The sequence below is a fragment of the Gasterosteus aculeatus genome, chromosome 18 (assembly GCF_964276395.1).
Source record: "Gasterosteus aculeatus chromosome 18, fGasAcu3.hap1.1, whole genome shotgun sequence".
NCBI classification, from domain to species: Eukaryota; Metazoa; Chordata; class Actinopteri; order Perciformes; family Gasterosteidae; genus Gasterosteus; species Gasterosteus aculeatus.
The window spans coordinates 4,686,603-4,709,920 of NC_135706.1; the positions used below are offsets into that span (position 1 = coordinate 4,686,603).

General features: G+C 43.3%; 1 protein-coding gene across 2 annotated transcripts in view; it reads right to left on the reverse strand.

The window, feature by feature from the left end:
* Nucleotides 1-22,637, reverse strand: part of slc16a10 (solute carrier family 16 member 10) — a 30,427-nt gene extending 7,790 nt beyond the window's left edge. The window contains exons 1-3 of one of the 2 annotated variants that reach the window (XM_040161232.2): nt 21,929-22,637; nt 9,205-9,349; nt 6,056-6,485 (exon numbers count right to left, since the gene is read on the reverse strand). In XM_040161232.2, the coding sequence (XP_040017166.1) occupies nt 6,056-6,485; nt 9,205-9,349; nt 21,929-22,262 (909 nt within the window). In that variant the 5' untranslated portion in view covers nt 22,263-22,637. Of the gene's footprint in view, nt 1-6,055; nt 6,486-9,204; nt 9,350-11,246; nt 11,823-21,928 lie in introns of those variants that run through there. The other variant, XM_040161233.2, reaches the window with a different exon arrangement.
* Nucleotides 22,638-23,318: the final 681 nt, after the last annotated feature.

Consider the following 23,318-nt stretch of genomic DNA (forward strand, 5'->3'; position numbering starts at 1 on the left):
TGAGCCGCCTGGAAGTCGGCCCTTGAGGGGGGGGGTACTGTCACGGTGTGGTTCACTTCCTGTCTTATTTTGTAGTTTTCTGCCACTCGTGTCCCCGGGTAACTTCACTTCCTGCCTTGTCTCGTCATCCCCTGTGTTCCTCTAATAGTTTCCACCTGTGTCCAATCACCTGCACCTCCCTTGTGTATTTAAGCCGTGTGTCTCCTGTGTCACTTGTCGCGTCATTGTCTTTTGCCACGCATGTCCTGTTCTTGTCTTTCGCCTTGGATCGCCGTAGGTTCATGCCTGTGTTTTTGCCACTTGGCCTTTTGGATTTTGGACCTTTTGACTATTAAAGTCTTTTGTTTTGGAAAAGTCTGCGTTTGAGTCCTGCCTTCCACCCCCAACCCTGACACACAGGGGCTTGAAAGAAATGCTTCACTTAGAAAAGTTCCATTTGTATGTCAGTTACCATACATAATCTTTTGAAGGATACCTTTTCTTGAATGCCTTCATGGTGAACTCAAATGAAAGAAAAAAAGAAGATAAGCCATGACGACCTTGGGAAGCACTGAGCTGTGCAGTGCACACAATTGGGCAAATGAGACTTCAATCAAATTTGCACGAGTTGTGTGAGAGTTTGCAAACTGCTCATCAGGCCTAATGAGCAAGTATGCCGTTAATGATGCTGTCGCAAAAGCAGTTCATAAGCAGAAAATGATTTTACACCGAGGATGTGACCCTTTGCTGGGTGGCTATATTTTGCATTCTTTTTCCAGAAATCAAGCTGTATATGTGGGTTTGGTCTTGTGGATCCACTGCTCTGTGCTGTCTCAGCCGAGGTTTGTTGATGCTGCCTAACACCCACTGGTACCCTTATCCAACATATTTGAATAAGGGTACCAGTGGGTCCATATATCAACATAACTTTTTTAAATCTTTCATATTGGTTGCCAGTGAACGATAGATTCCACTGAAGCCTGTTAGAAAAGTAGCCCAGGTGTTCTTTTTCCACATCACTTGCTGTACTTCGTTCTTCCTGCCCCCAAAGCGCCAGTCTGTGAGGCCCAGAGTTTGAGAGCCAGTGAGAAAAGCAGGGCCCCCTGTGTGGGGCCCTGCCAGCTACTTTCGCCTCCAGTGGATGTCCTGCTCAAAGTGCCTGTCTGTCTGCCACCCCAATGCCCCACCTCTCACACATCCATACGCAAAGATCTCTGGATGACTTGTTTGTCATCTTGTTTGAATTGTCTTTGTCAATACGCCACAATTCTCTGTGTTAAAGAGTGCCTCGGTCCAAGAGGATTCTAGCATCCGAGAAGCATCTCTGCAGGCAGCCTGATGGCTCAAACACACACACACACACACACACACACAATCAAACCGCTAGCGGTGCTAGTCAGAGCTTACAAAATAAGGCAAAGTCCTGATAAGAAAGAAGCCTCTTCCTGCTCAAGTAGCCATGGCTCCACTATAGCTTTACACAGCAAATAGGTATTTGCCTCTACATTAAGGCCTTTCATATTGAACAGTTATTTACAGTTATTTTTTAATATTGAAGGGAATATCTTTGGGTTTGTTGACTGACAAAATAACCTAAATATTGGCAAACTAATTGAATACTAAATAACTATTATTATAACTATTATTATTTTAATAATAGTATTATTATTCTCTTGAGCAGGTGGTTCTTCATTTGAAGCCAATGTGTCACAGGAGACTAGGATCATATCGAGCAAATTAAGAAGTTAAGATAACAAGCACACCATCAGTCTAAGCCGGGGCCTGGGGCTAGGGAGGGTGGTGGTCTTTTATGTGGTTTGCAATTTGATGTTCTTGCATACTTATTTGAAACACTAGTTTAAAAAAAACTCCTATACGTTTTTAGACAGTTTCCTTCAATTTTAATATTTGAAGTAAATTTACTATAAAATGTGTATAATGTAATACAACTGTTAAGTGGAAGTGAAGTAATATTTTTTTTTATTTTCTTCGGGGGGTGGCGGGTCGTCGGATGGTCTTACAATATATGTATATATCCTCAAAGGGGGGCCTGAAAGAAAAAGTTTGGGAACCACTGGTCTAAGCAATGGCCGAGCTCTGACCCCGTTATGAGAGTCCTCTGGTCAGTCACATCTGTGAGGTGGAGAGTTCCTCTGCTATGATGTCTGTTTGAGTACTGTTTGAGTACAGTCGTGAGGAGAAAAAAAATTCTATAAAACACCATCCCGCTGTCATTTCTGTGTAAAGGCTGCGTGATGTTTAGAAAGAGACATTCCCTATTGAACTCACACTCATTCACACGCTGCATCGGATATGTATTTGAGGCTTCCTGCGATGTTGCATGTGGTCCGGTTTCATGTGTTTACTCTCTTCAAACAGATTAGATGGTCCTATAGATTCCGTATTGGTTATCTCACTTTACCATCCGTGTCAGCCTGTATCATGCACCAATTTACTACGGGGCACTGGCATTTTTACACCAATCCTCAGAATGACGGATATTTATTTGCATACTAAAGCATACAATACTACATTTCATTTTAACGATTATTGTTGCTCAACAAAGTTAGTGTTACTGTTAGTGCATAACACTAACAGCAGGGCGTAGTTTGTTGGTTTAGGTTGCGCACGTGTCTGTTATCGTGTTTTCAGAAGCACAACCTTATTTTCATGTGAAACGTGAGAAAACACACACTTTGCCAATTCTCCATGCCAAGGCATGATAGACAATGCTGCAGTCTGGGCACGATTGTTAAGATTGTGTCTAACCTGGAGCTCCCAAAATAAAAAAATATTCCCATGTAGCTGCTCGGCTTTTAACTGCTTTTCAAACTCCACCTCATTCCCCTCCGATTTAACCCTCTAACACTTTATGCAAGTGCCTTTGAGCAAAACAGAGCATGCCTGAACATAAAAGGGATCGTCCAGGTGTTTAGCATTGGGTTTCTAGGCGTATTTATCCATACTCAGTGTACTACCTACAGCAGAGGTCTTCAACGTTTTTCAAGCCAAGGTCCCCCAAACTGATGGCGAGGTGGAGCAGGGACCCCCTATTCTACGGAGTTTGGTCTGCCATCTTTTATTTTTGAGCTTCACACTCTTTAGACGTGAGCATAAACGCGATCTGATTGGCTGGTGCCTGTACTGTCGTATTCGCATGAAAGGAGCTGTGAGTGAACCGGTGCCCAGCTTGAGAGCTGCTGAGGGAAGCTGAATGTGTGTGTTGCGCACTGATGGATAACATCTTCTCCATCAATTTATCCGTTTGCTTCACTATGTTGGATTCATGTTAATGTGTATTTAAAGACCATAAATAAAATTCTGATTCTGAAGACATTTACATTTGTGGGGGAAAAAATTGTTTAAAAAAATTGTCTTATCAACCAAAGATTTCGCGACCCCCCTGCAGTACCTTCGCGGACCCCCTGTTGAAGACCTCTGATCTACAGTATATGGCGGGTGGCAGGAGAAGACGATACTAAGCCCTTGCACAGCAGCAAATCAAAAATAAAGGCACACCTACACAAATAAAAAAAATGCATATTTAAATCTTCCGTTTTGGTTTTTCTATATTTTCCCTTGTTTGGCATCTTGTGAGAAAGCAATACAGTCTCCACAGCTTTCTCATAACAGGTGTATTTAATAGCATTATTGATAAAGCACAGCAAGCGTTGAATCCATAGCTGCTGGGATTAACATGACATTCTATGTTTAGCCAAACACACAAATAAGAAGAGCTGAATCATAAAAAGTGCCACATCACAACGGTGCACTTTAGGGACGCTTTAGCGGTGTGTTCTGGGAGGAATTTTCCCTCTTGGAGCCCCGTGCTCCCTGCCCTCCCATCCTCGGCTGTTTAATGGCCATTAAACATCCAACTCCCTTCAGGCCCACGCAAACACACCGCAGCGCTGCAGGTGCTCCACACTAAAACTAACTCTCCCTTTTGAGTAGAGTGAGCTTTTTCACCAAAAAAAGAAACACCCTTCACCATGATGCTAATGGGAATCTGTTGCAAGGAGGACACATGTTCCTCACCTGGCTGATGTTCAAACTTTCCTGTGTGCTGTTCCACAAGACACCTTGAATCAGCCGGAGCATTGAGCAAACACAGCTGTACTGCATCTTATCTCATTTTATCTCAGATTAGCAATAACTGGAAAGGTGTGTGTAAGTGTATTGACCTATGTACAGCTCAATATGGAAAGAGGGAGAAGTAACAAAACACCCCCCAAAAAAAGGCCATGTGGCTCTAAAAGGGTGAAAGAGTCAGTAGGGCACGCAGAAACACCGGGGTGGGTAGTAGTGGAAGTTTCAAGGGCCCGCTTCTTGACAGGCTGAACAATGTGCTACTCTGACCTGTATTTTTACCCTCCTTTCTCTTCCTAGACAGTGGCCTTAAGAGCAGGCAGGGGGGTGTTGTATCTAGAGAAGGACGGGTACCGGGGCCATATGGGCAGTGGAGGCACTGAGGCTGCAGCTTAGCGCTTCCACACCTCCTCCTCCACAGTGTCCCACTCTGCAGTAGCAGTCACGTGTTGGGAAAACACATCTTGGAGGTCAAGGCTGGTGTCCCTATAATAACAGTCATGGTGTCCAAATAAACAAGTCGACCCCCCCCCCCCAGAGGCCTGTCAACACTTCCAGGCTCCCCTGCTCCCCCAGATGTCACATCTTCCCGTCTTAGAGCCAAGGTCAAGGGAAGATTCTGAGGAAAGCAACACCTGCAGCGGATGGAGCCGCTCCCGTCACTTTGGTTAGTTCAACTCGACACAGAGTCTCTGCTGCTGGCTCGAGTCTGCTCGACTGAGACCACAAGGCTATCCAAGCACATAGAAACTGTTTTTTTGTTTATGCAGATGTTGAGACTTTCCGCTTAACAATGAGGAAAGCAACACCTGCAGCGGATGGAGCCGCTCCCGTCACTTTGGTTAGTTCAACTCGACACAGAGTCTCTGCTGTTTCCGCATAGAAACTGGTACAACGGTCCTAATCAAAGATCCTGTGAATAATATTTGCGATGTGTTCTTTAGGTCAAAATTTACTGCAAACAAATCATGGAAAATCCTCAGTGACCTCTGGCCACTTTAGGTGCAGCATAGAAAAGGAGGGCTTCCCACAGGTTGGGAGATTTTATAAGGGTGGCCAAATAAATGTAAAAATGTTCTACCCAATTGTCTTTCATTTGATTTTTATAGCTGCAGTACAACCAGCCACACAGGGTTCTGTAGTTCCATAACGTTTTGGATGCCGATAAAAGACAGCCAGATGATAACATCTGTTTATGTTTTATTGAGTGCCAATCTTTTCATATGGTCACACAACAAGATGGATATCTATTCATAGATAGACCATTTGGTCTTCAAACATATGGAGACCAAAGTGAAGACCAAAGTTGGTTAAATTGGAGATGCTGATCTCTTCACTAAGGGCTTGTAAACTATTTATGAGACAGGTTGGTTTCACAAGCAAAATAAAGATTAGAACGAGACAGAAATTGAGCAACTTTTTCCGCACGCACCGCTTTGCACACTTGGGTTGGTAAGAGTGGGGTAACGTTTTACTATGGTGAGAAAAAAAAAACGCTAGATAGATAATTGCGTGACGTACATTTTTTTTTTTTTGTCGGAATGTGAGTCCAAATCTCGTTGGCCTTGGTGTGAAAGGATTCCACGGGATCGTCCCTGTATTTTGGTATTTTCTTTTGCGTTGTGGAAGGGCCTCTGCAGTACACTCTGAGAGTCGCGACCCATCTCGCTGACTACCAGGGAGATTCTGTGGTTCACAGTTCCCTTCCTCTCCCTGCTCACATTCATAAATCTCACATTGCAAGTATGTGTTTTGATATGTGTGTTGTTGAAGCTCCCTCCTTGACCTCCTACTTATTCCTCCCGCCGTGCCAACGAACACTTCGAAAACATCGGATTAAGATACTGGGAAATCACAGCGTGGAATTCCTCCTTAGACTGACCTCTGGCTCCGAGAGCGGTGTGACAATAACCAGCAAACGCAAACGACATGTACACATGGAGAACAGCGGATGAATGAAGATGGTATGCAGGGGACACAAACTCACCAGGTGAACATATGGCACGAAGTAGCCGTAGAGGGCCGCTGGGATGCCGAATGCCCAAATGCGATATCCCAAGGACTTCCAGATGTTGATGTTGAAGATCTTGCTAATTGGCGGGCACCGGCGGCCCGTGGGGGTATTGCTGGATTTGACGGGCATCAGGGGCTTGTAGGTGAGGCCGGCCAGCATTAGCACGAACATGAGGATGCAGAGGACGCGCATGGTGTTGTGGAGGCCCACTTTGTCCAGCAGGTGGGACAGCGCGAAGGGCAGCGTGATGGTGAAGGCACTGCTGCCGGCCGTCACGATGCCGTTCACCAGTCCCAGGCGCTTCTTGAAGTAGTGACCTAGGATAACCAGACTGGGCTGGTAGGCGAAGGAGCAGCCGCAGGCGAACACAATGCCGTAGGTGAAGTACAGGGGGCCCAGGGACCTGAGGTGAGGGGAGTTCAAAGTCACTGACGTTGATGTATTTACAAGAATTTGCACATTTAAATGCTGTTTACATAAAAAGGGTATCTATGCTGCCCACAGTAGCAGAGGATTATGGTTTTCTGTCAACAGCTTGTTAAAATCCAGTGTTTCCCTTACCATTGAAGAAGGGCACTGCAATCCTTTATTTTTCTGGAGTATGGAGGTCAAATTCCAAAGTGGTTGGTGAACGCGGTACCCAATAATTTATATAGCTAATTACTGTATACATAAATAAAATGTATTTGTCAACTGAGCACTGCCATGTTCAATTTTATGCTGACATAGGCTAGTCTGTTTTTAATACTCACAATTATGCTTTTAATGCAAATAGAATCAGCAAGCACTGGAAAATTGGATTGACAGCGACAGACTTTGATGTTGATTTCACTAATATTTTAATAGTATTTATAAATACTATTCAGTGGTTTTGTGACAATTGCTGTTTGAAATTTCAGGTTTAATCAAAAAATATATTTTTTAATGTGGCTAACAATTATTTATTTATTCAAACAACACAATTGGGCTGCTAGGTGAATAGAAGAAGAAGCCATTTTTATTACCAATTATTATGTTACATACATACATACAGGAAATTGTTCTCTGCATTTAACCCATTCCACAGTGGGAGCACCGAATAGCAGTTAGGGGTTAGGTGTCTTGCACAGGGACACTTTGACATGGGACATGGAGCAGTCGGGGTTTGAAAAGCCAACCCTGTGATTCCCGGCGCGCCCACTCTACTCCATGCGCGCAATGGGTTTCTTCCCCCAATTAATAATATGGACAGTGCTTTTGGTCCAATGATGATTCAGGCCTTTATAGCAGAGTCTGGCTTTATAGAAACAGTGAGATCAAGTGACTAAGATATTTTGCACCTTGCACTGTGCAGAACTAGTGAGCATTGACAGTGAAATGTGTGTGTGTGTGTGTGTGTGTGTGTGTGTGTGTGTGTGTGAGAAAGGGTGCTTGGCAGCTACTTGATAATAATTCAACAGTTTAATGACTTATTTATTGCACTTGAAAGTAGTAATGTCAGGTTTGAACACTTTGTTTTGCCACCTTGCTGGGTTTACACATTTCTGAGTGTTTCTTCATGTGTACGCGTATCAAATTCCAGGTAATTATTAACGAGTGTCAAGAGCAGAACCACTTACCCACTGGGTCCAGATAACAGCTAATATATATTAGCTCCCTGCTCGGCAGCAGACAGCCTCAGTTAGAGGCTAGCTGGGGAACATCGTGGACCATTTAGCAACTAATGTTCCATAACCAGATTTTTAAACAAGCAACTGTTTGTAAACAAGTGTGCCAGTCAAAAGGATTTCTAAAAGCCTCATTTTACCTGGTTTATCATCAAAACCCTGGTCATTCAAACTGGACAAAAGCAATACATTACAACTCTCTTGCTTAGTCCTTACATTGTTCCAACAATCATATACTCTTGTTTGGATAAAAGTTACCCTAAAGTCACAAAGTTACATGTCAGAAGCAGGCATTACGTGCGCTCCTCAAAGTTACAATTCAGCGATGAAAGATACCGTTCTTCACCTCGCCGCTTGTTGAGAAGCATTTTTCACTCAAACTGAACGAAAACAAAATGAAAGTATTGTGTTAGTCTTCCCACTCTTCCAGCAATAGTCATTGTGGTTTCAGAGCTTCACAGAGAGACTGTGATATAAAATCAGATATAAAAAGACCTAACTACTTTTCTCTCCGTTGGGTTTTCGTTATGTGGGTTTCCTGTTTTATTTGGAGTCCCATGCTCACTTTACTTCCTGCTGTTGTCGTTGTCTTCCTTGTCCCTGAGGCTGTCCTTATGTGTCAGATGCACCTCCCTGGTGTATTCAAACCATGTGTGTGTTTTTTCTTCTTTTTCGATTATTAAAAAACAGCTTGAGCACCGCTCTGACCTCGGTGATCCTCCACCACTTTGTTTAAAAACCCTGCTTCCAGTGCCACACCGGAAAAGAAACAAAGGAAAGGCCCCCGAGTCAGATTTGATTTTTTCACCTAGTTGATGGTTGAAAAGCTTAGATGACAAAATTACACATGGCTTGAGAATAAACTCTCTATAAAGCCAGACTCTGCTATAAAGGCCTGAATCATCATTGGACCGAAAGCACTGTCCATATTATTAATTGGGGGAAGAAACCCATTGCGCGACCGTGGCGCATGGAGTAGAGTGGGTGTGCCGGGAATCGCAGGGTTGGCTTTTCAAACCCCGACTGCTCCATGTCCCATGTCAAAGTGTCCCTGAGCAAGACACCTGACCCCTAACTGCTATTCGGTGCTCCCACTGTGGAATGGGTTAAATGCAGAGAACAATTTACTGTATGTGTAACATAATAATTGATAATAAATAAAATGGCTTCTTCTTCTATTCACCTAGCAGCCCAATTGTGTTGTTTGAATAAATAAATAATTGTTAGCCACATTAAAAAATATATTTTTTGATTAAACCTGACATTTCAAACAGAAATTGTCACAAAACCACTGAATAGTATTATTATAAATACTATTAAAATATTAGTGAAATCAGTGTTAACGCAAGTCTGTCGCTGTCAATCCCATTTTCCAGTAGGGGCAATGGGAAAGGAGTCCATCGCTTATGTCAAACGGGACCAAAGGCGTATCATATTTACTCATTTTGAATTGAACAGCTTTCAGTCCGTCCTTACGTGACAAAGGAGCTGGCTAGCAGGCCGACCAGGCCGACAGCAGCGCCGCCCACCGCCGTGATCCTGCAGCCCAGGATGTCGGTGAAGACGCTGACGATGGGAGAGCAGAAGAAGATCATCCCCATGGAGAGGGATCCCACCCATGCTGCAAGAGGGGAAAAAATGGGAACGTGTAAGTGAGAGCGGTTATCGTTTCACATCCAAAATACAAAGAGAAACAGCCCCGTCTAACAGTAATGCTGAAGATAATGACACAAAACAAAGCCTGGTTATGCAATAATAGAACACACACACACACACAAACTCCCCCACAGATGTGTTACAGGTCTTTTCATCTTTTTTTGTAGATCTTGTTCATTAATCATACTGTACATTGTTAGTGTTCTAATCCAATTTTTCTTTGTCATTAAGAGCCAACTCGCCTTTCCTACACCGAGCGTACACTGACAAGAGCAGCAGCAGGAAAAAACATTGACGGGTGACAGAGTGGACAGGAACGAGTGATCTACAACTTTGGCCCGGTCCCAAGTGCACAGATACCATGGTGATCACTTCAACCTGTGAGGTAGAACATACTATACATCTCACTTAACTTCCTCAAGTCCTCAAAAATGACTCAGCCAACAAACCGAGGTCTAGCAATGTCTCTAAAATTGGAACCAACCAAGTTCCTTCATCACCTTCAATTTAACATTACCATAAAGCAGTCCAGCATGTTGTAACACAACCAGAGACAATACAGGTATTTCAATGTAATATCCACCACAATGGTTGACGCATATTTGACACACATATTGGTTAGCTTATGGTTAGAGTGAATCATACACATATATGTAATATGGTCGGGTTTCTGCGGCTCTGGAAATGAGTTTGAACAAAATGCCAATGGTTGAGAAATGTGGGATGGACCGTTTTTGGAATTTTCCCATATTTTTTGCCAATCCTCTTTGAATGTATTAATGCTAAATATTTTAATATTGTATATTATCATTTGGTACTGCTTTACTTACCGAATTCTGTAAGGCTGCCATTTTCTCACGCAGAAGAAATTACACAAGACCATTTCAGGCTAAAAAGGCTTCTTCTTGGGTGACCAAAGGGAACACCCGCAGTGTTTGCTCAATGCTTGCTCAAAGCACTGTCAGCAGTGCTCTGTGAGTGTAAAGGTGAATACCACTTTCACATGCTGTAGCAGACGTCTAACTGAGGTATTTTAAGATACCGAGGCTTTCATTTACACTAAGGCATATTGGCCATTCTTACAAGGTCACAGCACTGCAGGGCTGGAAAGAAAATAAGAACAAAGACAGAACCCATTGTTTAGAGTCGATCCAAGGCCAATTGGCCGGTGGAAATGTGCAGCTGAGATATTCTGGAAACACCCGTCCCCTCTTAAAATACTTTGACATTATTACATTACATGTCATTTAGGTGACGCTTTTATTCAAAACGACTTACAATAAGTGCATTCAACCATAAGGATACAAACTCAGAAGAGCAAGAAACAAGAAAGTGTAATTTCATCAAATAAGCCAATTTACAATTGCCATTATAAGTACAATTTAAGTGATACAATTTCTTAGTCTTTTAGTATAGGTAGAGTCTGAAGAGGTATGTCTTTAGTTTGCGGCGGAAGATGTGAAGGCTCTCTGCAGTCCTGATGTCATCAGAGAGCTCGTTCCACCATTTCAGAGCCAGAGTCGTGATCTTGTGTTTTGTGTTTCTTACAATTATGCCAGACGCTGTAGTCTGCAAAAATGCCCCACATTTAATGGGATCCTCTCTGTCAGATCTCATATTTGTTGGGATATCAGCTCGCTTTAAGCAACATAATGCAATAAGTGGCAGTGAACAAAGAAAAGCAAGGAATCCCTCAAGGACAACAGGAAATTGCTGTTGTGGTTTCATCTACAGGCTCTCTCGATTTAAAAGCATTTACTCTTCAGACAAAGAGGAATTCTCGATTTAAAAATGTAATATAAGGATTCCCTCTGTCCCAGGGATGTCCACCGTTTGCCGCAGGCCCCCGCTTTGACACTCACAGGCGAGGCGGAGTTGGCTTAAGTTGTCTGTCTGCATCGTTGAGGACTCTTCTGCTGTGAACCCGGTCACCCCACAACGAATGGACCTACAGCCATGGACAAGGCACAAAGCCCAACAGACACAAACAGCTTTTTGATCATATTATGCGGACACTGAACACTGATCCCGAACATCTCGGTTTTCAATGTAATATCCACCACAATGGTTGACGCATATTTGATCTCGGTTTCCTGGGCTCCATCATCACCCAGGACCTCGAGTGGGAGCTGAACATCAGCTCCATCACCAAGAAGGCTCAGTAGAGGTTGTTCTTCCTGAGGCAGCTGAAGAAACTCAACCTGCCAAAGACGATGATGGTCCACTTCTACACGGCCATCATCGAGTCCATCCTCTGCTCCTCCATCACCGTCTGGTACGCTGCAGCCACAGCCAAGGACAAGGGCAGGCTTAGAGGGTGATCGGCTGCAATCTGCCGTCCCTGCAGGACTTGTTCGCTTCCAGGTCTCTGAAGCGAGCTAAAAAGATCGCGGCCGACCCCTCCCACCCCGGACAAAAACTGTTTGTGCCCCTTCCATCTGGCAGGAGGCTGAGGTCCATCAGGACTAAGACCTCCCGCCACACGAACAGTTTCTTCCCGTCGGCAGTCAGGCTCATCAACAGAGCCCGGTCCCCCACTGACTGACTATAACACTCCACCGGTCACTCCCCCTCATACTGCACATGCCACTTTAACTGCAATTCACCACTTTGTCTCTTGTCTGTTACTTGTTCGTTAGTGCACTTTATGCTTAATATTTTTCTTTTTAACTTTTTAATATTTAAATTTTTTTAACTTTATTCCCTTGTTTTATACTAACCCATAGCCTTAGCCTTATTCTACTAACCCATTGCATTAGCATTTCATTCCACTTTATTTTATTACTTGTGCACTGTTGTCTTGTCTGTCTACTGTCGCGCACTAACCGCCAAGACAAATTCCTTGTATGTTTGACATATTTTGGCTAATAAATGTTTCCTGATTCCTGATCCTGATCATTTTTACTTTTGTATGATATACAAATGGAACTATCAATTGTCTATAAATTACTGTAAGCTAAATAGAGTGGAGAGAGCTCACACTGATCATGGTTAAGGTGATCAAAAACCTTCGGACAGAATCGTTATATAACGATTCCTTGAGTAAACTATATTATATCTATATAACTGTAGTGTGTTATAGTGCATCTCAATTTCACACAGTTTAACTTGAATTTAGGTTACTATTTCTATTTATAATTATTCTTTTAGGTACCCATTTCAACTGTTTATTCATTCCTTTTAGCTAACTAGGGTTGACAACCACTGTCCGAGAAAACAGTGTTTCCCCGACTACTATAACAAGACCCCCCCCTTAAAAAATGTGTAGTAGTTGCCCACGCACGGCAGCTCCACACTGACATGAATATTCTGCGAATCTGTCCGTGTGGCGCTCACAGCAGCGGGGCCAGAGAGCACCAGAATGACTACTCCCCCCAATTGGCCAAAGCATCTGCTACTACTCCACCCTGAAACATTGGGAAAACACTGGAAAATGAAGACTGTGGACGAATGTGTAGAGCACATAGAGGCCGTCACGAATCCTTGATCACTTCCCCTGGATTAAAGCAGCTGGTTGGAGAGTTACATATTAACCAAAGTTAATGGGAACAGCTAATGGATGGGCATACTTGGCTGATGTTGCAGCTGTGTGACAGACCACCTGGCAAATAAACAACTTGTCCCTGTAGCACATTCTAGGAATCTGGACATGCTCAGGCTACGATCTAGTGCCGCACAAGAGACCACTTTAGAAGCCTGGACGTCACATGCTGTTGTAGGAGAATACAAACACAAGCCGAGAGGAAGAAGTGTTAATAAATCAACTGCTCACGCTGCCAACAGACCAGGAGCAGAAGCAGATGCTCATCTGTGTCATTACAGCATTGTAATGGAAAATATCTACTTAGAATTTCTACTGAATATATTGTGTAAATGCTTAAGCGCCTGTATTTTTGCTCTGAACTCTTTAGAAACCTCCCTTTGAGTGAGCGTACATACTTCTATGTATCGACCTGTCTGTTTAATGGAAAATTAAATATCTTACACACATTCTTATAAAATAGGACTGTTCATAACGTGTTGTGTTACAGACTCATCATATGCCTGTATTGTGATCCATGCAGCTGACTGCCTATACACAGGTCCTCTTCTTCTAAACTGTTGGATAACAAGTAATAATTGTATGTTCCCATGTTCTACGCCCTAAGGATGGTCCAGTACACAGGCCCCCACCCTTTAGCACTCTCTTTATCTCTGTATGAATTCTAATCTATAGTGCACACTTATGCAAACTCTTTGTGCCTGTACAACCGTGTCTCTTCTTGCAGGAATACAATATAACATTTCAAAGACCAGTGAATGGCATTTCAACAATGTACTGGTAGAAATGGATAATGAATATTAAACTTTTTTTTCTTCTTTATTTTAAAATAAAGAAGAAAAAAAGTTTTAAAAAGTCTAAATAGAAGGATTGGGTACTTCTGTTACACTCTCGGCACACAGGAGAAATTTGCCACCACATCACTTGTCGCCAAATTGTACACATTCTTTTTAATCATACCTAACTAGAATAACTGAGAATAAAATGAATGGAATGGTCTGTCTTTGACTGGAATTAAATGGAATATTCTTCTACAGCATTTTCAAGTTTTAGCTATATGTAATACAGACAAACCTTCCCAAGGAGCCACAGAAGACTAAATACAGTAATATGCACTGGCTGAGCAGTACTCCTCTTGCGTACTCATCTTATCGAGAAAATTGGTGGCGTTCCCCTTTAAGAATGATTCCAGTTCAAACTGTCTTTTCGCATTATCGTAACTGCATTATCGTTATTGGCACAGCGCCTTAAGGTCCCACCCACATTTGATAAAATTGGATCTTTAATCATCTCACCTGCAACAAGCAGGAAAACTAGTCAGACTGGCCGAAACAAAGAAAAGATTCTTTCATGTGACGCCCGACTTCCTCAAGAGATTCTTGCAACTATTGACAGCTCTTAACTTCAGGCCTGTTGACAAGCTTCCTGTGGCCTTACGGTGCAACAATCATTCCTGTTAAAGTCTGGCTATACAGCTGTTCTTGTTCACTTACAAAGACCTCAGTCACAACCCTAATGAGGGGCCTCACAGTGCTGCACATGCACATCTGGTCATGAGAGGACGATATAGGACTGTAACTATAACTCCTGGCTGAAGCAGTTGGAAGCAATTTATAGTGTGCCGCTCCACTGGAGGCTCTCGGAGAAGCAGTGAGAAACAGTGTTTTTTTGGCATCATAGCCTTCTCGAGGGTTTTCAGGCCTCGCAGTAATGGGAAGTGAAACCTATTGGCCAATCACACAGCAGAAAAGTCGGAGCAGCCGCAGAATGATTCATGGCTGTGCAAGCAGAGAGAAAACATGTGCATATTTTGAAAGCAGATTGTTCTCCCCGCAGTGGATACAATGGATCCATATGAAAAATGTTAACCGGCAGTTGCGGTCCACGTCCGCGAGTGAGGCATGGGGCGGTGTGGCGGGCCAGTTGGTGATTGGGTGAGCTTTTTCATCCTCCCACTTCCTCTGAAAGCACAGCATAGAGGCTCCAGGCAACGGTTTGGAAGTGCTTCTCATGAGGTCTTTGCTCAATATCTCCAGAATTGTCTGAGAATGTAGCCACAAAGCTTTATACTCGTTTACTGAACAGCAGACAAAGGGGGGCTTTGGATGAATCAAATTTAAATAATTATATGATTTAAAAAAGGAACATTTTTTACTTCACAGATCCCATCTATGTATTCCTTGTAGGGCCGTCTGGGACCAAAGAAGTTGTGTAGGTTCCACACAACGAATAAAGACCAACATAACATGCCATAAGAGACGACTTAGAAGAAAGATGCTAAATCTGTTACATCTAAAAGGTGTTCATTAAAAATGTCGATGCTGTCAAAAGAAAGGACTTTCTGAGTCCACTGAGGCATCCTGAATCACTGAATGAACAACACAATGTAATGAACGGCCTTCAGAATAACATTATTGATCGGGCGTTAAACTCTTTAAAGTTACAATTAAGAACTCTCATTGGACCAATCTGAAAAACAGGACATCACATGAGTCCTATAAATAGAGCAGACTGACCGTATCCATCTCAATCTTGCATCACCAGATAGCAAGTTGGTGTGTTTTCCTATTGTGCATTTCCTATTGTGCATGTGACATATAAAGAGCTCTGGGTTGATCTTTATTAACTGAATTACCTCCAAGGCAATAAGTTGTTCTGTGCTACATCCAGGGATGCAGACAGCTACACACGCTCCAAACAATACTGAATGGCTATGAGCGCTGACCACGAGGGGCCCGAGAGCAAGGCCTTCGGATGCATGTCATGTGAGGGTGCCAAACAATCTGTCCTCTCGCCGCCATTGAAGTGCTGCTCTGCCTTCCAACGTGTTTACCCGCTCTCTCGGTTTTATCTCTCAACAACCTTCACCTCAACTTGGGCCTGAGCACACACACGCCTGAGATCAAAACGGCTGTCGAACATTAACCTGTGTATGCTTAGAACTTGCCCAGGTTTATTTTTTTGGGATTGATTCGATCCATGTTTTTTTTCTTTAAAATAACGTTGGCCAGGACAGCTGTTACAGCTCCCAACTTTTTCAGGTCTTTAGGTGACAAAGAAGAAGGCATATTACATTTTAATCGGTTGACCACGTACTTAATTTAATCGGAGACTACTCTGAAAACAGGGAGGGATGACTCTTTGGCGTGGGTTCTTGTGGGATGTGATGCTACTTTCAGATTTTCTTTCAAGCAAACCGTGGATGGGCATACTCACATGCACATACCTCGTGGCGAAGTGAGGCAATTTATGTAGACTCCTAGCTAACGAGGAACCCATCTTTTGTTTACACTTGAGGTTACGTGCAGAATGAAAACATTTATTTTCTGATAAGCTATCATGATACAACTGAAATATCATTGTAACTCTCTCATGTCTCAATGATCTCTTTCAAAATTGTTCTTTTGATAAGCTAAAGTAACACTGACACTTTGCTTTGAGCTGGAGGAGAAAAAAGACAGCAAAAGCAGAGGAGGCCCCACAGTGAAAGGCTTTGGCTCTCGTTAATATGTAGAAGAGTTAAACCTACCTGGGTCAGGGTCATATTTCCTGTCGGTGGTTTTACAGCTTACCACCACTCATCTCATGTTGACAGGGGCAAACTCCAGCCATTCACTGGAACGTCAGCTTCCTCCCTGCAGTGAGGTCTGTTGCTGTGTGTGTGAGTGATGGCAACCTGATCACGTGAACTACGTGAGTTCAGGTTAGGGCTGTGCGGTATGGCCATCCATATCATGGTATTTAGAAAGAAACTGATGGTATCCCAGTATGTGACAGTATTGCTTTTTCAAGTAAACACATTAATTCATTGACTCCGAAAATGGACCGCCAGCTACCCAAACAGATGTTCGCTCATTTCTTGTAACCAGAGTAGCTTTAGCATTAAAACGTGTTGGAATTAACAAAGGTTCTTTAGCTGGCTAACTAGCTAGCTGCTAAGTAAGAACAACTTTACAGTTAAAGGCTTATTTTATTATGTAATCATGGCATCGCAGCGCTGTCATAACATGCATTGTACAGCTTAGAAACAGTCCTGATGTCTGCAGTTACCTCTGTTAGATTCATCCAAACAGCACAATAAAGACTTTAGAGCTGCTGTTGGGTCCAGAGGTCTTCGGCTGCTTGATGACGAGCAACTGGCTCACCTGGCACCAGGCCAAGGAATTACCCTATCTGGCATTCCCACAGGAGCCAGGAACACAGATGTGAAGGCCACTGACCTGACCGTCTATGGGCTGGACCACTCCGCCCAGGCATCCTGCACCGGGATTGGTTTATTTCAAGTTAGAACTTCCAAATGTTGGTGCGTCATGAGAAGGCAACAGCTGCCAACGTGAGAGATGAGAACTTCAATCGGCCTGTCAAGGTGATCCTGTCCAAATCTGTCCAAAACATGTCCTATTTGGGAAATTCCTCAAAATGTCTCACCCGGTTTGTTCAAATATTGTTTCGATGCAACACTATGGAAATACAATCAACGTTTTGTCTCAGCAAACAAGATTTCTACTAAGGCTGCGCAGTATGGCCAAAAATTCATATCACGGTATTTAGAATGATTCTAACGGTATCCCAGTATGTGACGGTATAGTACACATTAATTCATTGGCGCCGAAAAGGACCACTGGCTACCCGAACAGCTGTTTGCCCGCAACACAGCTTCTGTCTTGGGCACAAGTTGTGTTGGTGCACCTCTAGTCCCTTGTTGGGCTCTTTTCCGTGTTTTTATGTCGCAACAGAGTTACTTCTTGTTATGAGCTGTACCCAGCATGCAGTACAGCGGGATAATTTTATAAATGTACAATTATTAGTGTTACAAATTGTTTATGTGTCACAAGCTGTTGTGTTGTGGTGTTTTACCCTGTTAAAGAGTGTACGTTGTGGGTTATTAATTGTTTTTATAAAGTTATAACCATATCTCAACACACGTAAGTAGCTCCAACCGCTGGGCGCTCCTGGATGACATGTAAAACTAAATAAATTAAAATTAATAAAAAATTACAATTATAAATTGAAATTAAATAAACTGTCAGTGCAGTGTCCTGTAATCACACAGCGCCCCTAGAATATTAATCGGGGTCTTATTCATATTGACTCCCCCCTCGCCCCAACAAGTCAGCTGTAGAAGCCTCCCCGTGTTTCCAGCAGGAGTCCTTTGTGAAAGGGCAGGCGTGGGAAAAGTCCATTAAAACAGCATTTTTATTTTCAGAAGGATTCTCAAATAACACCTGGCTGTCGACAGGTGGATTATTCCTGTCCCTTACACCTACTGATCACCAAGTGAGCAATCCAACTGGCTTTTGGTGACCACGGATGAGGGATGTTTTTTAACGCATTATAGTTTATTGTAGGACATGGGATTAGCACCTTTCAACCGTAAGGTAAGGAATGTAACTTTCATAAAAACAAAGACATAAAAAGGAATCCAAGAGTTGGTGTAGCACAGATAGAGTAAAAACAAATATTTTGAAAACAAAATCATGTTTGCTGGTTTAGCATTAAATGCATGTGGAGGTAGATCTGGAGCACATGGCAATTCATCAGTGAACAAGTTTGAACACGAGGAAAAGAAACTTGTTGCAACGTGTGCTTCGTGGGATCTAGGAACACAGGGAGATCAGATGGGTTTTTGAATGTGTAACCGAGTATTCTAATCCAACAGACAGCATGTAGGCTGCATGATGAACAGACGTGTAACCAGAGAACCACAAGGAACTGTCTCCAAACAAAGTTAAGTGTCTCAGTATGTACAAGGATTCTACATCTCCGTAGGCTAGATCTATAGGCATCACAGCCCCCTTGTCACTATGTCATTCAGTTGGGACCAAAGTAGCCTTTCCTGTCTGAGATAAACTCCCACTTGTGCAATTGAGTATACCTCAATCATGTGAGCATGGTAATGACAAAACCCTGTGATCAGCTCATCCCTTAGAGCTCTCACCAAAGTAGTCAAGAGTGCAGAGCACAGGTTTCTTGACGGAAGCCACACATCATGTACTCACTTTTGTGAAAAACACACATGCTGGGAAACCACCCGAACAAGCGTGCGCTAGCGGAGCAGAGCAGGAAATGCACTGTTATTGTCATCAAAGGCGCGAGACAACGGTCACTATGCCCACAAAGAGGAATTAGGACTGGACAGTATGGCCAAAAATGAATATCATAGTATTTAGAAAGATTCTGTCTGGTATGTGACGGTATTGCTTTTTCAAGAAAACACATTAATTCATTGACCCCGAAAAGGGCCGCCGGCTACTACTGGTCAACTCGCTCGCAACTGGCCGCCGAATTAGCTTGTTAGCGTGTTGTGGCTGCTATGTTGCCACCAGAGGCAATACCAGCTGCTCAACAGACTTTGCAATGAATCGTTTTCTGATCTAACTTACGTCCGATTTTTCATAACCAGAAACCCTCCAGACACAGTTCCTCTCTTGGGAACAAGTTGTTTTGGCGCATCTCTGGTCTCTCCTTGTTCCTCCTGCATCTCTCTTTATCGTGTTTTTATGTAGCAACAGAGTTACTTCTTGTTGTAAGCTGTATCCAGCATGCAGTTCGGCGGGGTAATTGTTATAAATGTACACTTACTAGTGTTACCAATAGTTTATGTGTCACAAGCATACTGTTTCAACCGGTAGACCCCGCAGCCCTAAGAGGAATGTTAATGAAGGTCTTTAACAGGGCAAACTCCCTGTTAGCTGTGCTTCTCATCCCCAAGGAGGTCCCAGCCTCCCAAGGGAGTCCCCAGATGGTTGTTGAAAAAGAAAATACAATGACACATTGTATACATTCCATCGACTGTAATGATATGAATTCAAGCAAGCAGGCTCAGAAACCACAACGTGTCCCGCCTATCCGTCATTCTTCTCCGAAGTACTTCTCCAGTACTTTGGACAGTGAGCAACTACACATGATAAATTATCCTCGGCTAGAATCCACCTTGCCGCTGCTACCGTGGAACCCACACTGTCACTAATGGCACCCAATGAAAAAAGGATTTCAGAGAGAAGCAGACAGAAAGGTGTATAAAACCTTGTTTAAGGTTGAAAGCTAGCGACAGATACACTGTAACAGCTAACCATCACGGAAAATAATGTAATTAAGGAACAACACTGTTCCCCCAAAACTGGGTAGGTCTTTATTAAGTATAACTGTCGTTCAAAAGCAAAATTACCGTGTGTATACATTCGAGTATCACTTTTCCACAATCCACAAAAGCTCCCTGAGCATGAGGAACCATATGTAACAACTTCATGATAGTCAATAGAGCTGAGCCAGGAAGTAGTCCATCTCATGGTTAAGATGCAGATCTCTACCAGAGCCCCGAAGACCTCTTGGAGGTAAAACCCCAAAAGCATAAGCAGTAAAAACCACAATGACACACCAAAGTGATGAAAACCTCCGGTTGCTATTCCTATCGTCTTGTTAACGATCCTGTTCTGGCTCAAACCTGACCAGGCATCAGTTTTAATGAATGGGTTTCTGCCAATGTACAACTTCCCAAAGAAAAGTCGAAAAAGAGCTGCAATCAAGACCACCTTTGTTGAGATGAAATTACAAAGGAACCATGAATGATTATATAAGGAGTTGGATTTGACCAAAGAACAGTGTGTTCTATTTAACCGTAAAAGAAAACATGCACTGAATAATGTACACGAGTCATTATTTTTTGAAAACTATGATAAAAAAAACCTATTTGTTTGGTACTTATGTTGATTTCAATTTCAACATGATCATTGTAGATTAAAATAGGCACATTGATGCCTGATACTACATAATATAACAATTTTACTATTGCTAGACAGGAAAAATATATGAAACCCTTGGTGGAACTTGCATAAGCCTGAGTCCAAATATCGTGCCCTCCTCCTCACATTTCCATCGTCCAGTTGTTCAATCTCCCTCAGGCGGAGACATCACTCATCAAGACAAAATGCGAATGAACTCTGGGCATCGGATGGGGCGGAGGATAGGTGGATGGTGTGTGTGTGTGTGTGTGTTTTCATTGGGTTGGAGTGCAGACTAAAATATCTCCGTGCTGTACCAAGCTATAACAGCAATAATATGTGTAGCTATGTAATAATAATGTAGCTGTTTAATTAAAGATTTGTAATCTCTTGTTTGCTTTACAAGGTTCATGACCAAAAAGCGAGTGATTAGTTAAAAAGTAAGTACCAATGAGTTACACTTCCAAATGTCCATGAGTTAGGTATAATGTATGTGTGTATGCAGGTGACAGGAAAAGACTCGGCGACATTACGGCGCTATGTGCACCTAAAAACATAACCTCCTCTTTAGGAGTGATTCATATCATGAAAAGCCAGGTGCCTTTCTAACCTATTGCATTAATCTGGTTCCAGTGATCACACACACACAAGGCAGAGTGATTTTCACTATGTGACCTTTGCTGCCCCCCCCCCCCGCCCCTCACCCCCCCCACACACACCACAACAATGTATATTATTATACATAATATAGGTAGATTTACAAGAATTTGTGTTTTTTAAATCTCATACACACCCCCCACGAGAGACTTCACTTGATGTCTGTTAAAACGTTTAACTCTTTTCTACTATTACTTTTTTTTACAGCAGCCTCTAAATGAGGCTGCACCTCCACACCCTGACTTCTGCACCCGTCGAACCGTGGGGGGAAACCAGAGCCGCCACACACGGGGACAGTGTCGGGTTTCCTACCCGGAAAGACGCCCTCCGACCCCGCCAGTCGCTATACTTTGCCTCCCCTTCTTTCTCTCACCGGGAAAAGGGAAACGTGACCTCTAGCTGACGTGTTAGCTTATTATATTGCGAAGTTTACCGAAAACCGAAATTCCGAAAAGAAGACCGCAGCGAGCTCGTTCTGCCCTTCCTTAAATATCCACATTTAGCTTAACATAAATCCCGCATTTAACACCATTAAGGAAATATTTAGACCAAACGTAGAAACTATATTATCACCAACGACCCGAAGTTGTCAGTTGCCCCCCCCACCCCCACCCCCACTCTTCACCTGTCTTGAAGCGGAGGTCATCGTCCTCCTCGGAGCCGAACTCCCGCAGGAGGGATAGGAAGAGGATCCCGAAGGCGTTCTGGATCCCGAACACCGAGCCGTTGCACCACATGGCCGCGAGCATGACTACCCAGCCCCAGCCGCCTTCGGGGTGAACAAACTCAACCTCCCCCGCTTGCTCTAACACGGCCCCCCCGCTGTCTCCGTTCACCTTCTCCTCGTCCTTCTCATCACGGTCCCCCGGCAGCCTCTCCTCCGCGAGCACGGCGGTGGGCGCCTCATTCCGACCCGCCGCATCACTTTCCCCCAGCATCGGACTCCCGCCTTCTGGCATCGTCTCTTTATTTTACTGTCAGGTATGCGACGGAGAACCAAGAAAAAAACGTCTCTGAAACAATCACGGCTTTGGGGTCACGGTGAAGTGGCATCCATTGAGGTGAAGTAGCCGGTCTGAGGGTGGTGCCGAGCGGCGCAGCATCTGGTCCTACAGTTGCTGTCAAAAAGTCGCTGTTGCGATATTATAAATAGACAGCGCTCGGGGGCGGAGCTACGGGGGATCCGGTGCTGATTGGACGCCTACATTCAACCTGGACGAAGCAGTGAAATAAATGACATACATACGCAATACTTGAATTCGCACATACGTTTCACGAGACTAGTGGTAGAATAAAACACACACGGCATAATGGTATCTTCCTTTCTGCTCCCCCAGTTTTAAATCGCTCACTTCCCCTTTTCTTCCAGCGGCTATAAATAGACAAACTGCAAGGCAAGCAGATGGACAGACATGCAGAAGGATGTGTGCAGTGAGCAGAACAAAAAAAGTGGGTAACTGTGGTAGGAGATCATAAGATAAAGGGGGCAGAAAAACAAAACTGCTTTAGATGGGGAAATAACTTGATTGATGACGTTATATACATGACACAATGTCAGCAACTTGATTGGATAATATTTTAAGTGTGAAAACTCAAACAGTGAAGTGCTGAGGCCACCTTTGTACCCACCTTTTTTAAACTTAATTTCCTGAAACAAAAGTTACCTACATTAACACATATTTAGATATGTCTTATGTAAAGAGAAAGCTAATCATAGAAACATTGTACTTTATGGTGATTTAATGTCTGTTCAACTTTCTTCCTACAAATTCAGCTAGATAACGATTGGTTTAATTATGTGTGTATAGCCTTCTGTGCCAATTAAAAATAATAGAAGCGTCACACTATTTTGGGAGAGTGGAATGATCCATCTTAGTCAAGTCCACAGTGATGTTCCTGACTCCTGATGACCGAGACTGAGGGTTGAAACCAAATCTAGACCGAGAGCAGACCTATGCGAGTTCTACAGTGCACGACACACATAAAATAAAAGACAATACAAATGTGCAACATGC